This window comes from Blennius ocellaris (assembly GCF_963422515.1).
Source record: "Blennius ocellaris genome assembly, chromosome: 12".
Taxonomy (NCBI): domain Eukaryota; kingdom Metazoa; phylum Chordata; class Actinopteri; order Blenniiformes; family Blenniidae; genus Blennius; species Blennius ocellaris.
This window is the reverse complement of record NC_137661.1, coordinates 26,196,965-26,215,346: the sequence shown is the minus strand read 5'-3', so window position 1 is coordinate 26,215,346 and position 18,382 is coordinate 26,196,965. Positions and strand designations below refer to the sequence as shown.

Here is an 18,382-nt window from a genome sequence, read left to right as displayed (position 1 = left end):
AAAAGGATTAAGGAAAAAAAAAGGACTTCAGTAAAAAAAAAGAAAAGAATATATAAAATATTAATTCAAAACTACCAAATAAGATTAAGGAAAAAAAAGGACTTCAGTAAAAAAAAAAAAAAAAAAGAATATATAAAATATTAATTCAAAACTACCAAAAAGGATTAAGGAAAAAAAAGGACTTCTGTAAAAAAAAAAAAAAAGAATATATAAAATATTAATTCAAAACCACCAAATAGGATCAAGGAAAAAAAAAAAGCTCTTCAGTAAAAAAAAAAAAAAGAATATATAAAATATGAATTCAAAACTACCAAATAGGATTAAGGAAAAAAAAGGACTTCAGTAAAAAAAAAAGAATACATAAAATATTAATTCAAAACTACCAAATAGGATTAAGGGAAAAAAAGGACTTCAGTAAAAAAAAAAAAAAAGAATATATAAAATATTAATTCAAAACTACCAAAAAGGATTAAGGAAAAAAAAGGACTTCTGTAAAAAAAAAAAAAAAGAATATATAAAATATTAATTCAAAACCACCAAATAGGATCAAGGAAAAAAAAAAAGCTCTTCAGTAAAAAAAAAAAAAAAGAATATATAAAATATGAATTCAAAACTACCAAATAGGATTAAGGAAAAAAAAGGACTTCTGTAAAAAAAAAAAAAGAAAAGAATATATAAAATATTAATTCAAAACTACCAAATAAGATTAAGGAAAAAAAAGGACTTCAGTAAAAAAAAAAAAAAAAAAGAATATATAAAATATTAATTCAAAACTACCAAAAAGGATTAAGGAAAAAAAAGGACTTCTGTAAAAAAAAAAAAAAGAATATATAAAATATTAATTCAAAACCACCAAATAGGATCAAGGAAAAAAAAAAAGCTCTTCAGTAAAAAAAAAAAAAAGAATATATAAAATATGAATTCAAAACTACCAAATAGGATTAAGGAAAAACAAGGACTTCAGTAAAAAAAAAAAGAATATATAAAATATTAATTCAAAACTACCAAAAAGGATTAAGGAAAAAAAAGGACTTCTGTAAAAAAAAAAAAAAGAATATATAAAATATTAATTCAAAACCACCAAATAGGATCAAGGAAAAAAAAAAAGCTCTTCAGTAAAAAAAAAAAAAAGAATATATAAAATATGAATTCAAAACTACCAAATAGGATTAAGGAAAAACAAGGACTTCAGTAAAAAAAAAAGGAATACATAAAATATTAATTCAAAACTACCAAATAGGATTAAGGGAAAAAAAGGACTTCAGTAAAAAAAAAAAAAAAGAATATATAAAATATTAATTCAAAACTACCAAATAGGATTAAGGAAAAAAAAGGACTTCTGTAAAAAAAAAAGAAAAGAATATATAAAATATTAATTCAAAACTACCAAATAGGATTAAGGGAAAGAAAAGGACTTCAGTAAAAAAAAAAAAGAATATATAAAATATTAATTCAAAACTACCAAAAAGGATTAAGGAAAAAAAAGGACTTCTGTAAAAAAAAAGAAAAGAATATATAAAATATTAATTCAAAACTACCAAATAAGATTAAGGAAAAAAAAGGTCTTCAGTAAAAAAAAAAGGAATACATAAAATATTAATTCAAAACTACCAAATAAGATTAAGGAAAAAAAAGGACTTCAGTAAAAAAAAAGAAAAGAATATATAAAATATTAATTCAAAACTGCCAAATAAGATTAAGGAAAAAAAAGGTCTTCAGTAAAAAAAGAAAAGAATATATAAAATATTAATTCAAAACCACCAAATAGGATTAAGGAAAAAAAAAAAGCTCTTCAGTAAAAAAAAAAAAAAAAAGAATATATAAAATATGAATTCAAAACTATCAAATAGGATTAAGGAAAAAAAAAAAGGTCTTCAGTAAAAAAAAAAAATGAATATATAAAATATGAATTCAAAACTACCAAATAGGATTAAGGAAGAAAAAAAAGGTCTTCAGTAAAAAAAAGGAATACATAAAATATTAATTCAAAACTACCAAATAGGATTAAGGGAAAAAAAGGTCTTCAGTAAAAAAAAAAAAAAAAAAAAAAAAAGAATATATAAAATATTAATTCAAAACTACCAAATAGGATTAAGGAAAAAAAAAAAGGTCTTCAGTAAAAAAAAAAAAAAAGAATATATAAAATATTAATTGGAAAATATAAAGTGCAATAAAAGCGTGTACAATGATTTGATTGAAAGTGTTGTGTATAAACTTCCCACGCGGCGGAATATTTTAGCTCCCTTTAAATGACAAGCTACATCACATCTCACCTTTCTCTCCCTGTAATTATCTCTCCTCTCCCATTAAAGTCCCTGAAATACGAGCCCACGGCCCGACGCTCCGGCTCTGCAGTGATCACCACGCGGCCATTTTCTGCGGATGGCTCGAAAATGTCACCGTTAAAATCTTTGCCCTCTGCACAAAGGCCACGGCGGCCCGGGCGTCGGCACGCAGACGATGCGGGGCGGTAATGTGGCGGCGCTCCGTCAACCTGCTTTGCCTCGATATCACAGCGGCGCCGCGCAATAAATGTCGGCCATTATGTTGATAACAACACCAAGAGTTGCTCCGGTCCATTCAGAGGTGTCACAGTTTGGATGGAGAACTGCAGAAAGTAAAAGGTTGAGGGGGAAACTGGGTCTGGGTCTTTCCTGTCAACACCGGTAGATATTTTCTCTCTGTATTTTGATGTTCTCAAACTGAGGCTGGCTAAAGAACAACACACCTGAGACGCTTAAAGGCCTAGTGAAATGTAACACACTACTTTGCAAAAAAAGGATAGTTGGGGTACTACTTGTAAGGTTTCTCCGACTCTGCCCCACCACTGTTGTCGCTTAACAAAGTTATTTGAATTTTGAATCTCCAGCCGAGGAAGTCATGGGAATCCTTCGTGGGCGTGATGTCACGAGTTGTGCAGATCTCGATCTGTTGTGTTTATATCGGCTTGTTTCCTCTTAAATATCAAAGTTTTAACAGTATTTTGAAGTTATAGTCGCCGTTTTATGAGCCTTGATGAAAGATTGAGCCTGGAAGAGACCGAGAGAGGAGAAAAGGAGCACGGGCGTCGGGAGCCGCTAGCTCGTGCGGCTAGCGGCTAGCGGGACCCGCTAGCTCGGGCGGCGAGTAGACGATCAAGTAATACCTGGACTCATCTTCGGTGATTCCGCAGTGGGAAAAGCGCTTCGACGTGTTGGATCCAGGAAGCCGAGTCGTTCTGCCAAAAGTCAGGAGCCTCAAAGCCTCAAAGGTGAAAACTGGCGGCTGCTGAGGCGAGGAGACGAGGACGAATGGAGGACGAAGCGTCTTCTGCTTCCTCAAACATGTTCCAGACGGTGTCACCGATGGCAGAACGACCTTCTGTGTCTTCTTCATCAATCACTGGGTTTGAAATGACCACGATGATGAAATATGGTTAAATTCAGCCTCTTCGTGGTCAAAACTCTGATCCTCCATCATGTAAACACAACTTGGGCGTGTGCACAACTCGTGATGTCACTCTGTTATTGTCAGAAGCTCCGCCCAGCAGAGGAAATAGCGCCGTTTATTGGCTATTTTCTCGCAGATTGCCGTGTTTTAACATTTTACCATTGGGCCAGTTAGCATAAAAAAATGTCCCGAGAAGCGACAGCCAGAGTGTTTTGGAGGTGGAATCTTCATTTCACTAGGACTTTAAGCTTTATATTATATATACAATATCGGCATCGTGTTTTGAAAAGCGGAGCGCTTTCTGTTGACTTAACCCGGGTGCGTTAAATGCTGCGTTCAAGTCCGGCTGGGAAAATCCTCCTACTCTTCCACTCCTCACAGTCACAAGGATGCATTCCCTGGATCATCCTGATGCGTTCAAACGCCGAAGTAAAGCAGAGACGAGGAATTTTCCTATTTTCTAACCTGCTGAAGGAATTCTATATATACAGAATACACACAGGCGGTATTAATTATATGGACCTATGATCAATCTAATTTTTCACTTCCAAAATAAAATGAGAAACATAATACTCTTAAGATGCCACCCCCCCCAATCCAAATTCATTTTGGACACCCAGGATTTTTTGATTGACGCCCAAAACTCCCAATTTCTGCCTAAAACCAGCAGGAACTGGACCAAGTCGCTGATGACTGGGTGAAGGATAACCCTCCTTTGAAAGTCTAATCTTTATCCTTTTGTTCATTGTAAATTGTCAATTAAGTATTTAATGTCTGATATTTGGACTGCGGGTGGGACCAGTTTGATAATTCCCTCAACAAAGGATGTGACTTTATCAGAATGTGATACCTCGTTGGTATTCAGGCACCGCAAACACTTTGTCAGGGTTAAAAGAAGAGGGTTTTTTTTAACTTTACCTTAAAACAAGTTTATCACTTGGAGTAAACACTGACTTTTGTGTCCTCACTGAACTTCGTTTTCAGCCTAATCGATAGAAGTTTAATCCATTCATCCTGCTCGTCTTCTTTATCCAATTGTGGAAACGCCGTGCGTTTCGCTCTTGCTGCACTCCCCCCTCTTATCACTCGGTACGATAACGTCAACAAACACTCACTGCATAGTGACTCGGTGAATAATGAAGCTGCTCACATACAATCAAAATGTCAACCTTTGGGGTTTTTTTGTTTTTTTTCTTTCCTAATTACTTCAAGAGGTTCCTAAACGTGGAACGTGCGGCGTGACTGAGGCTTGAAGAAAACAAAAAAAAAAAACCATGCTCCTGCTGTCTGCTCCAACTATCGCAAGGTCATGTTGGATATGTTTTGATTTTTATTCGTTCCTGGTATGTATGTGATGTAAAAAGAGCGAATATTCTGAATAAATGAGTTGCAATGCAGCGACGCCGGTATCGACGTAGAGCAGCACAAGCCTCCAGACTCTGCAATCAATAGTACCTTTCCTCTAAAATCCATTAGAGAAAGATATTTAGGCAAAGAGGTTGCAGGTAAAAAAAAAAGGACCGAGACTCACTGGGCCGCCGCAAACTGACCAATAGCTGTAGATAAGAGAAAGCAGAAAATGGACTGCGCTTCCTGTTTGGCCGGTGAACAGCTGAAGGATAATCGGTCCTCGAGCACAGGAGCTATTTGGGCTGGAAAGAACTTCTTTTGTTCGCTTGTAACTTTTAAAGGACTCATATTGTGCTGAAGTTACTTTCTAATACTTCAAGGTTCAAGGTGTTTTATTGTCATCTCAACAGTAAAAGCCAGGTTTCAGTGAATGAAATTCTTATTTTGCCGTCTGCCCTGGAGCCGACATGCATAAATAAGTAAGTATATACACACAAAAAATAGAATAAAAATAGAATAAAATAAAATAAAATATAAAATAACAGGGCGATGCAAAAATATTAGTAAGAAAGTGAGATGTGCGAAATGTAAACATGTCAGAAGCTGTTCAGAAGTCTGATGGCAACGGAGAAGAAAGAGTTTTTGAGTCCATTTGTCCCACCTGAATAATCGTCCCCCTTTACCTGCAACGACCTGGAATAAGAGCAAGGTTTGGCTCTCCTGGGACTTTGTATTTCAAACTTTTCTGAAACGCAAATGGCAAAAATCGATGCGTTTTCACATGAAAACATTGTCGTGGAAACGTGGCCGTAGATCACAACACGTGATTTTGTTCATGTTGTTGGCTGGTATATGAACTTTTGGAGCAAGAAATCTAATGTTCATGTTATTAAAGACTTAAAATATTAGGAAGGAAGGAACGTATACAGCAAGGGTGTCAAACATGAGGCCCCGGGGGGCCAGAAGCGGCCCGCCAGAGGATCTAATCCGGCCGCCATGGGATTTTTTATTTTATTTTATTTTATTTTTTTAAGTATAAATATGAAAACTGACAGAGGCCGATCTAAAAACACTAGATTGGCAAAAATGACATTCAAAACCGCCCTTGGTCAGAATTTATTAATGCATCTGTGGAGGTCACATGACGCAACGCCTTTCACAATAAAACAATAAGTCCAATTTATGTGAAGTGATACTTTAGACACGTAAACTCAACTTGCAGATGATGACCAATAGTTTTAATCCTGAATAAAAAATACGATATCCAGATCCAGATATTGTGGGGTTTTTTTTGCAAATATAATATCTGATTAACATTAATATGTATATTTCAGAATAGACTGGAAAATTCTTGCAGCTACAAAAGGATGAAAAGAAGGAAAGACTTTGACATTTGTCCATATCTGCAGTTTAATGTTAAGTTTGACTTGTTGGGCCTCCAGAGGTCAGATCAGGTTGATGTGGCTCCTCAACTAAAATCAGTTTGACAAATCTAAAGTGTCTATAAATGGGATTATACACGGGAGATTGTTGGAATATTTTTTTAATATAGGGTTTGCGTGTGAACAGGCATATTGGGAAGGCGAGCGCTGGAAGAATGTACGTGACTGTGGAAGTGGCCGTCGCTGCCGACACGTCAAAGTTACCGATCATGTAAACCACATTAAGGCTCCAGACGTGGTGAAACTACAAGAAAAGTCCATTTAGCATGTGCACGCGCTTTCCCACAAGGACCGGTCAAATCAAAAGGTGTTGAAAGTCTCTGGGCAGGAAACTGAACTCAGAGTTACTTCCAGCAGACTAATTTTAAACTGCAAAGATGAAAAAAAAATGTGGATTCTGGCTTGTTATTGTAAGAAAACAGTTTTACTTTTTAATTTACATTTTTGATCAGGCCGAAGTAAAAATTGACATTTTTAATGGAGGGTGTTTTTTTTGTGTTCTTTTTTCATATCTCACTTAGGCCTTAGGGACGGTGGTAAGTGGACTTATTGTGTTTCTGAATTCTACACAATCGCTCTTATCTGTAGAGCGTGGAGTCGTTCATTTCAGCCCTACAGCTTCCCAACTATTATTGACTGAACTCGCTGATGTTTTATCAGGTGAAAATATATATATATATTTTTTTTTAAACACAGCCCAAGGGCCACGGGGTTAATGTGGTGTACTCCGAGAGAGGCTTGATATGACTGCAACCACCAGAAAACATCGCAATACTTTTATTTTGTTTTTCTTTACCCGAATACATGAATTCGGGAAGCCACTGTGTTTCCTCTGCTTTGTATTTTGTGATAACATTCAGTGTCCAAATCCATCAAGGAATCACCCCGGGACATGATGAATCTGTGGAAAAAGCTCATCACACTGAAGACTTTTTAGCTGCTCAGCCACAGATTTATTGCGTAATTCAACACTAAGCAAGACATACATATGGCATCTCCGCTGGATTTATATGATTCCGTATTTCAGTCGTGGAGGGGGAAAAAAAATGAATAAATCCAACGGCGCTTTATGCATATTTGTTCTGTTTATGTTTCTGCAGATGACAGCAGAAGCCATTTTCCGCCTGGCCAATGATCCTGTGCTGCCCTTCTACCCCCTGGACATTGCCCTGGACGTGCAAAACAAGCTGAAAGGTAATTCGAATGGGAATGTATTGCAATAGATTTGTCGGCGCAACGTATTGCTGAAGCGTGCTGCAACCACCAGGCGCACAACAGTTATCCTGAGTAAAGCCTCAAATTCAGGTTAAAGTTGAGGTTTCTCCCTGACGTTTGACTACCGTATTTTCCGCACTATAAGGCACACCTACATTGATTGACATAATTTACAACTTTGTTCATATATAAGGCGCACCGCATTATAAGGTGCATGGAATAGACCAGTGGTCAGCAACCTTTATAGCTCAAAGCCATTAGGTTACATTTTCCACTGATTCTAACACCCAGAGAGGTGCACACACTTTATTTTGATAGTCCTACCTGCAGCCTATGCCAGGAGGAAACTACACACAAAACCTTCTTCACTGCTGGTTGACAACTTACAACTACCGGTAATAAACTAAACTGCATGAACTAAGCAACAAAAACACAACACAACACAATTATTACCGACACCACAAACCAAATAGAACCCCCAATAATTGCATTTAAAACACCACAAACAGAAACTCCCAGAATTCATTGCAGCTATCGGCTGCACTGAGGAGCTCAGGATGCAAGGCATGATGGGAATTCATGTTTTGTGTTGTTGGAGGTTATTGTGGGTTGTTGTTGGGCTTGGTGTTGTGTTGATTGTGTTTATGTGTTTTTGTTCCCCAGTTTAGGGAGTCATTATTTCATCTAGTTTATTTTGGTTTGTTAGAATGTTGGTGTGCAACCATGAGTGATGAAGGTGTTGTGTGGAGTGTCGTCCGCTCTGAAGATCCAGTTGTGAAGTTAGAGTTGTCAAAATAAAAGCTTCTGGTTGTTCAGCTGTCAAATAGCAGTCTGGAGTAGAGCAATTCTTCCATATATAAGGCACACCGAGTTATAAGGCGCACTGGCAGCTTTTGAGAAAATTTGAGGTATTTAGGTGCCTTATAGTGCGGAAAATATGGTATTTATCAAATGTAAAAGTGGATATTAAGATTCCGATGCCTTTTTTTTTGTTCCACTGGACGCTGTTTGAAATATAGGATGTAAATATTAATGTATGCTTTAGCAAATGGGACACGAGTCTCAACGTTAACTTCCATAAAAGCCTGATGTTCATACATTGGATCACCGGTATTCAGTCGATAACAGATGTGGCCGTGACTAAAGGGACTAAAGACTAAAGAGCTGGCAGTCTACATGTCAAAGAATCAAGACATTGAACCCAGCCATGGATCTAGTGAGCACCTGACATGGCAACTGTAACTATGGAATTATTGTGAATAAAAAGTGAGAGGGGGAAAAGAAAAAAAAAGGTGAAATTAGATGGGATCCCTACAGGGGGTCAACTTTGGCTTGAGAAAAAAAAAAAAAAAGGTTTTGATGGCCTGGAGCTTTGAGGTACTGACTTTAATTTTAAGCTTAGCCGGCCTTACACTGCTTGCACAGAGTACATCGGTGGGCGTGTGTTACATAAAGTGATTTACATAATTATCACCCAAAATGTCTGAATTAATTTTGTTTAAAAAAAAAAAGGGAACACATCACTTTAGTCAAGGTCTCTCTGCAGCCCCGTGTGAATTTACATAGGTGATTATTCTGGAGCCGGCGTGCTCTTCAGACCTCCGAGGCCTCCTGAGCCCAAATCCGCTTATTCTCTCGCCGCCACTGAGCAACGACCCCTTTCTGAAATATTCAGATGACCCTTAAAAGATAATGTGTTTTCCAGCGTGTGTTATTCTCTTAAAGTGGTGAAATTATCCAGCGTTTCAACACTTTCGCATGGTCTCGTCGCTCCACAAATATTGCATTCGAAGTTTTTTTGGCCTCAAATCCAGCTTTATCTTGATTTTCCCTCCATTTGAGTATTGAGCTGCATTCAGAATCTGCTGTGTCTTGTGTGAGCTGGACTGGCTCCGCCCACACACACGCCCATCTGTGGGAAGAGAGGAGGAAGTACTTCCTCTCGTGGCGCCATGTGCCAGAGAAGAGCTGCCTGATTGTGGGAGGAGTCAAAGGGGGGAGGAGCCTACCTTGATTGTGATTGCCTAAACCCCCCGATGACACTATATAGGGTTTGATTTTTGATTGGCTGCTTGGAGCAACACACTTTTTATCCCCCGCCGTGGCTGATAGGCCCCGAAGGGGGATCTTGAAACAGTCTCCGTACGTACGTCCGTTCGAACGTTTCTACCTATATCTCGGCAACCCCTGGGCCCACAGTGACCAAACTTCACATGTGGATACATCTCAGAGGGGGAAGAGACACTATGGTGACCTTGACCTAATTTGCATATTAAGTAGGTCACAAGGTCACGAAGTGCTTAAAAACACATTTTGGGCTCTGGAGGCCTAGGTTTTTTGAGCTAGGGCTCGGAAATTTTATACACACATGATACACACTCCAGGGATAACCTCCAGTACACCAAGTGACCTGACCTTGACCTTGAAGATTGGTAGGGTCTGAAGTTTGCTCGTTATGGTTGCACAATACATGTATTTTCATATAAACATTTCTCCTCATTTCTCAGCAGTTCCTGGGCCCACAGTCACCAAACTTCACACATGGACACTCCACCTGGGGAGAAGGGGCACCATGGTGACCATGACCTAATTTGCATATCAGGTCACAGGGTCACTAAGTGCATAAATTTTAACATAGCTTATGAAGAAGACCTGTCAGATTCTACATAATTATCTACTAGGACCCATGGAACACCCTCTAGTGTACCAAGTGTGCTGCCTTAGAGCTGGCTTTGTGAGAAAATATAAAGCCCTCCGGCGGGGGATTAGCCCAGCACCGGCCTTCTTGTTAAACCCTGGAACAAGCCGGGGAGCGAGAGGACACACTGTCTTCACTCCTGGGGCGTCGTTCCAGGTATGGAGATGATTATTACTGCTGGAAAAGCCTTTACGAAAGTGGATTTTGCATTATAAGACTCTTTTTAGTGAGAGTTAAAATGATTCAAACGTTGTTGATTTCACTCTGCTTCTCGGTACAAAAAACCAAACATGCTTGACTTGCCCAAAAGCCAAAATGGGAATATAATCAACAGGATTCATGCGGTATGAAATGGATTCTCTGAGCTCCACGTAAACCATGAAAACCCCCTGCATCGATCATATTACCCACCGCAATCCGAAATTGAAAAGCGAGGGAAGCTGGGAAAACCAGCGTTCTCCGTTGCACACGCTGTGACTTTAAGTCTCATCATCCCGACGAGGCAATCGCTCAACAGCCCGGGTTCACCGGCTCCGTCCAGGCGTGCGGCAGTCGTCCCATTAGCGCCGAGATTGAGTGGTTATGCCTGCTCATCTGAGTCTAATGGACATATTATGAAAAAAGAGAGTGAGAGATGACTGATTGATCGATACACCTGCCCGCCGGCCTCTTCTCTCCCCCGGCTGTACCGACGTGTCTGGCCCGTTCCTCGCCTTCATTCCGGACGCCAGACCTCCAGATCGCCGGCGACTCTGCGCGACGGCGTCGAGCTGAAGCGCTCGTCTGCCAGCGAGCATCATCATCTCCTCGTCACTGCTGGCTTGATGTGTCATCCTTCTCTGGAAAACACAACCGAAGGGACAGAAGTCTCCACCGCTCGCACTGAATATGATTAATGCAGATTTACTCTGTGTTTCTATTGGACGTGCAGTCTTGATTATTTGCGCGACTGATCCGCCATATGAAGATAAGAGTGTTTTATCATTCATGGTCACCACTCTCTTCAATTTCTTAGCCCACTGGCTCCTACTGCCTGCAGGCCCGAACGAAGAAATGCTGATATTCACAGCCACTGCGTCTCTTTCGAGCCCTCAGCGTTAGAAACGTCCGGGCGCGGTTAAATCCACAGGCCGGTAGTGTGCAGGCTCGCCGATCAGCATTCTTTTCCTCTTCTTTTAGCCTCATTGGGCCACATGCACGCTCAAATTCTGTATTCTGTCCATACATCGCCATGAACACGGCTCAAAAAAATGTAGTACATATGCCAGGCCTTTAGGTGGTGCTGTAACCGATACAGATACATTTTCTATGTATTGCTTTGTATGTATGTATTTTACCAACTTTTTCTGAAAATCTACCCACTGGAATTGCATGAACTCTTCAGGGATGATTTGTCGATATCCACGGACCAATCAGTTAGAGTTTGGGACGTTAACAGCTAAATAAATCCCCAACTACTGCAAAAAAAAAAGGGATTATTGGTCTTTATCCAAGGATTGAGAGCGATTGGGTCAAAGGTCAGGGTCTAGGTCAGGAAAAGGTGTTGCTGAATCAATTAACTTTGGAATTCATTGGTTTCCATGGTGACAAATGTGCCGTTGGCGAAGGCACGCGTTGTCCCGAGTGCCGTTTCGGGTTGTTGTTGTTGTTTTTAAGTGACATCACCGAGGGTCACGGGGTTATTGGACGAGAGGCGGGGCGATGACGTCATAGTTTAATGTAAATGTGCGTCTTGTCCGTCAGTAGATCTCGTGTCCTCGTGCTACAGTATGTAAACCTGTTTCTACAAATCGGACCTCTGAAGAACAATATGATTTTCAGTAGTTTGTGTTTGAAAAGTACATTTTTGTTGTAATTCATACACTGATTTTAGTGAGATTAGCTAAAAAAAAAAAAACTGAGACCCAGAAATAAACAGCCAGTTGCAGTAAGACTTTGTGCTAGAAAGGTTTTATATTCAGATTAATTTAAGGCTGTATGTTTGACTTGGAAATGGCTGCAGACGCCTTACCTGCCTGTGAAACATCCATCGAACTGAGGAGAATCACAGTTTGGAGGCAAATCTCAGATTCTCCTTTGGTTGGTTTTGTTAAATAAATGGCAATAAGTGTGAACGTTTTCAGAATGCACTCTGCTCTGAAGGGAAAAGTTATCGGTATTTAGAGGTTAGTGAGACATCACTTCAGTGGTTTGGCTCAACTGTGATCCAAATTGGTGGGAAGTGGTCCCTGCGCTAACACATGCCAGGATGTATAACCCCACCTGTGCGCAGGATTCCTGCTGAAAGATGCAAGAATAATGCAGCCTCAGCATAAATCATCCCATAATCATTCGTTGCCTGCATTTTGCCGGGAAAAAGCCCGAGGCTGCAGGAAGCCATGTAAAAGATGGACGCATGACTGAGATGGCTGGATCCATACAGTACATGGACTGCAGCATTCTTCCCCGGGATCCAGAACTTATAGCCGCCGTTCCTCTGGAGACTTGCTGCCAGATCTCACATGTCATCTACCCCGGTGTTTTTCAACCACTGCGCCGCGGCACACTGGTGTTTCCGCGAGATCCAGTCAGGTGAGCCGTGGGAAATTATCCAATTTCACATTATTTTCTAAAAAAACATTTGCTCTCACAGCGACAGTGTGTTGCAGAGTAATCATGTATAAATACTCTTCGCCACTAGAGGGCAGCACAGAACTTTGCCGGTGAAATGTAAAGTGACAGACGTCAGTGTGGTTCATCTCCACCTCCTGCTACCATCTTGTATCAAAGTACTGTGTCACTGACAGTGATGGAGAAGTTTTTGAAAAGGAAGAATGTGAACCAGGATCTCAGCTCTTCATCCATCAGGTCCAGGTTTCACACTGAGGGACTCACTATTAAAAAAAAGTCCTTTGTTTCTGGATTTACTTGATTCCTGTTGATAAAACTTTGATGAGAAAGACTTTATATTGTTAATAGAGGCTACAGAGTTTCACATTTTAACATTTTCGGGTGGTGGTGGTGTGCCTCCAGATTTTTCAAAAGAAAAAAGTGTGTCTCGGCTCAAAAAAGGTTGAAAAACACTGATCTACCCGCCTCTCAACGCTGTAAAACAACATCACGAACCGTGACGCCCCCTGCTGGTTATATGAAGAACTAAAATCAAGAAAACTGCGGTACATGTACTGCACTTCACCTGGTGGTACCAGAAGCAAACTCATATATTTTCAATTAAATGGTATATTCTGTGCTTCTGTGCTTGGTTGAAGTCACTCAACCAGAATCCACATGGGGGGAAAAATAATAAAACATTTAGGATCCAGTAGTAGTCGTTGACGTCCGTCTGTCATATGTCGTTAAAACTTTTCTGAAGGAAATTCTTCATCACACTCAGACAAACGCGTATTTCTAGCTTCGATGCCTTTTATGGGAAGAAGAGCTGAAAGATTGTTTTTTTTTATCCCCCGCCGTAGCCGATAGGCCCCGAAGGGGGATCTTGAAACAGTCTCCGTACGTCCGTACGTCCGTCCGTTCGAACGTTTCTACCTATATCTCGGCAACCCCTGGGCCCACAGTGACCAAACTTCACATGTGGATACATCTCAGAGGGGGAAGGGATACTATGGTGACCTTGACCTAATTTGCATATTAAGTAGGTCACAGGGTCACGAAGTGCTTAAAAACACATTTTGGGCTCTGGAGGCCTAGGTTTTTGAGCTAGGGCTCGGAAATTTTATACACACATGATACACACTCCAGGGATAACCTCCAGTACACCAAGTGACCTTGACCTTGACCTTGAAGATTGGTAGGGTCTGAAGTTTGCTCGTCATGGGTGCACAATACATGTATTTTCATATAAACATTTGTCCTCATTTCTCAGCAGTTCCTGGGCCCACAGTCACCAAACCTCACACATGGACACTCCACCTGGGGAGAAGGGGCACCATGGTGACCATGACCTCATTTGCATATCAGGTCACAGGGTCACTAAGTGCATAAAAACACCTTTTGGGCTCTGGAGACGTATTTTGACACAGCTTATGAAGAAGACCTTTCAGATTCTACATAATTATCTACTAGGACCCATGGAACACCCTCTAGTGTACCAAGTGTGCTGCCTTAGAGCTGGCTTTGTGAGAAAATATAAAGCCCTTCCGGCGGGAGATTAGCCCAGCAACGGCCTTCTTGTTAAAACTTTAATTCATGTGATATGGGATTAGTCCTCTGGTGGGTTGGATGTGTGTGTTCACACACCTTTAACCCGACCGTCCGCTGAATGTTTTGCTCCGGCCGGCATAAAGAAGACACAGTTGGTCTGTAATAATAATCGCCGGCCTCGATCTGTGGAGAGAGTCGGTGGTGGCTGCAGTAAAGTGGAGTGCAGCTGCAGAATCTAGTGTAAGTTGTATTTAACCTCCCCGAAACGGTCTCTTGTTTTCTGAAATAGTATTGATCTGGGTATATTTCAGAAGAGCGCGTCAACAAGACAATTCAATTCAATTTTAGTTCTGCAGAGCACAAACACAAGGCAGTCACTTCAAGTCGCGTCTTCTGAGAAAAACTCGACAATTCCATCTGAGCGAGCAGAGGAGACTGTGGAAGGGAAAGAAATAGGCTTTTTTTCTATGTGCACAAAAAGGCGTATTTCCCTCAGATATTGTCCACAAATTTGTGTGAATACGTGTTGCTGAGCCCGAGACACATCTGTGCAATAAGCTGCTGTCTAATCAGCATCTCGCTCTGCCTCCTGTGAGCTGCATGAAATATATTCCCACTAACACACAGTTAGATTAATCTGTGTACTTGCATTTGACAGAAATAGGCCTTTTGTGAATGTGGAAAATGTCTTGGATGTTGAAGTTCAGCTCATGAAAAATGAAAGAAAAAAACAAAGGGGATGCTTTTATATATTTTTCTTTACCTTCGCCAACGACCGTCAGACGATGTTGTGTGTTTTTGTTTCTACACGTATTTGTGTTTATGTATTTTACCAATGATTTGTCCCGAGCCAAGGACGGATCCATGAAATATCGAGAGCGATCGGGTCAAAGGTCACTGTCTCAAAAAGTTCAAAACAAGTATTTTCAGCACAACGCGGTCGGTTATAATCTAACTGGTGTCAAACTAACGGCAAAACGTTCCGTTTTCCTCTGATGAGCCACGTGATGCAGTGTTTGGGGTCAAAGGTCGGGGGGAGGGGCACTTTTGTGATAAAGCCGTCGGTCCACATCCATGACAGGTGATGGAAGCAGGGGGGGATCAGAGGACCTTGTAAACCGTTAACCGCTCTATCGTGTCTGTTCTACTTGGTATTTATGGAGTTATATTTGTGCCAAAATTCTGAGCGAGCGATGGGAAAATTTGAGGCCAAAAAATTAATTGTGCAGCAACACTAATAGCATTTTGAGCAAATATTTAAATTGCGCAAAGAAAAACTTGACATTGCGCTCAAAAATAATTTCTGCGCTCAGATTCTTCCTCTGCGCTCAACCTCTCTCTCTCTCTCTCTCTGTCTCTCTCTCTCTCTCTCTCTCTCTGTCTGTCTCTCTGTCTCTGTCTCTGTCTCTCTCTCTCTCTCTCTCTCGCTCGCTCAAAATGTGCAAAGCCCAAATGTGACAGACACGGTTGTCCACCAATCACAGAAATTCGGGGCGGGCGTTGAATTCTGATTGGTTACTTCGGATTCTGGAAGTGCCAACGAAGAAGAAGAAGAAGAAGAAGAGGGAAAAACAAACTGCGAGGGAAAACAGAAATAAGGAAAACTAAAGATAATGATCCTGGATTACAACATGTTTTCCCTCGCAGTTTGTTTTTCCCTCTTCTTCTTCTTCTTCTTCTTCTTCTTCTTCTTCTTCTTCTTCTTCGTTGGTTATGAGGCACTTCCAGAATCCGAAGTAACCAATCAGAATTCAACGTCCGCCCCGAATTTCTGTGATTGGTGGACAACCGTGTCTGTGCGCAGAGGAAGAATCTGAGCGCAGAAAGGATTTTTGAGCGCAATCTCAAGTTTTTCTTTGTGCAATTTAAATATTTCCTCAAAATGCTATTAGTGTTGCTTGCACAATTAATTTTTTGGCGCTCATATTTTCCCATCGCTCGCTCAGAATTTTGGCACAAATATAGCTCCATAGGTATTGTATTAAATTTGAGATATATTGGGATTTTGTTGTTGCAACAATTGTTGCAAATCCCAAAAATAATAATATTGAAATAAGCATTTAGATTTACTTTTTTGTTGTTTTTTAACACTGGTTGTATTTCTTTTGTATTAGATGGGAAAAAACCCAGCAGTTAGACTTCATGTTTTCACTGGATCAAGACGAAGAGGATAAATTTCTCCATTATAACGCTGCCAGTTCACCTTTCAAACTGCTTTTTGATGGAGGGAGAAAACTCAGCGGCGCCTCGGTGAGCGAGACGAACACACAGTCGGTGTTTTGTCTCCGGAGACAAAACGAGTCAAAAGAAACCGATAGGCCTTTGTTTGTACTGAGGTCACGTTAAATCACATTTCCCCTCATAATACCCAGCTGGACAGTCTTCAACCTCCCGGTGTCATTTTCCTTATGCTTACATTTAGTTTTACTGTCGTCGTCGAGCGCCGAGGCAGCTTGCGACCGGCTCCTCGCTCTTTATCGCGCTTATTAAATCGCCATTAAATCTAATTCCAGGTGGCATCATAAATGTCTGGAGAACTTCTGAATTTGACTTTGTTGAACACGGAGATGTTTGCAGTACAGTTGTTGTTGTTGTTGTTGCTGTTGTTTTGTTAAGATTTCTGAAACGTGCAGCCAGGAAGCAGGTGGCAAATGGCTTTTTATCTCGGCTGGTTAAAAATACAGAGGCAACAGATGGAGGGACAAGACGACGACGAGGAGGAGGAGGAGGAAGAGGACGGCGAAATAAATAGTTTTGGAATGTGTGTGGTTACGCAGAGTGTGTGGTGTGATGAATAATTCCCGCCGCGGGTTCGGGGTTGTGTGTGTGTGTGTGTGTGTGTGTGTGTGTGTGTGTGTGTGTGTGTGTGTGTGTGTGTGTGTGTGTGTGTGTGTGTGTGTGTGTGTGTGTGTGTGTGTGTGTGTGTGTGTGTGTGTGTGTGTGGGTTAATGCTTGCAGACAAAAAGCTGCCTCACAAACATGATTTGAAGGTTTTCTAATTTGATCTGAGATGAGATTGGCGAGAGAGAGAGAGAGGGAGAATTTTTTTAAATATATTTTTGATAAGTTTTTCGTCTATAATGTGATGTAGGCGGTAAACGACACTCTACCTCAGTGTTTTTCAACCACTGGTGTTTCCTCCAGATCTCGTCAGGTGTAACGTGGGAAATGATCCAATTTCACATTTTTTTCTAAAAAAACATTTGCTCTCACAGCGACAGTGTGTTGCAGAGTAATCATGTATAAATACTCTTCACCACTAGAGGGCAGCACAGAACTTTGCCGGTGAAATGTAAAGTGACAGACGTCAGTGTGGTTCATCTCCACCTCCTGCTACCATCTTGTATCAAAGTACTGTGTCAGTGACAGTGATGGAGAAGTTTTTGAAAAGGAAGAATGTGAACCAGGATCTCAGCTCTTCATCCATCAGGTCCAGGTTTCACACTGAGGGAGGCACTATTAAAAAAAGTCCTCGGTTTCTGTATTTACTTGATTCCTGTTGATAAAACTTTGATGAGAAAGACTTTATATTGTTAATAGAGGCTACAGAGTTTCACATTTTAACATTTGGTGTGACTCGAGATTTTTCCAAACAAAAAAGTGTGCCTTGGCTCAAAAAGTTTGAAAAACACTGCTCTACCTCATACGCCACGTCTGAGATCAATCGTTTGTCTGAAACTCTCGTCCAGATATAAACTGGTTGGACGTTCCAGCTCCCGCTAAGCGAGCGACGACGCAAAACAACAATACTTCCGCCCTGAAACAGACGCTGGATGACTCAGCAATGCAAAATTGTTCCACCCGAGTTTCAGCAGAAAATAAGGTCAACGTAGAGCTACACTCGGTAGATCGCACTCCTCCAATGTCACATTTGCTTGCAAGTTAGCATCGCTACCATGTTAGCCGTTAGCTCATATCGATGCTAACTACGTAGGTCAGGTGGCAACATGAGCAGTGAGCGTCTCCATGGCAACACAGGCTAGTCTCCTTAAACCTCCTCCATGAGGTGCCTCTCTCATCCGCTTTGCATGGGACATTATTTCTGCAGTGTTTTGGGGGTTTTTGTTCAGAAACGGTTAGTCGTTCACGTCCCAAAGTCTCGTGGATC

At 40.7% G+C, this 18,382-nt stretch overlaps 1 protein-coding gene across 1 annotated transcript in view; it reads left to right on the top strand.

Moving 5' to 3' along the window:
• naaladl2 (N-acetylated alpha-linked acidic dipeptidase like 2) overlaps positions 1–18,382 on the top strand; it is a gene marked incomplete at both ends in the record, with an annotated part of 270,383 nt that overhangs the window by 231,851 nt on the left and 20,150 nt on the right. Inside the window, 1 exon segment of the mRNA XM_080506621.1 lies at positions 7,322–7,415. Within this exon segment, the coding sequence (XP_080362747.1) occupies positions 7,322–7,415 (94 nt within the window).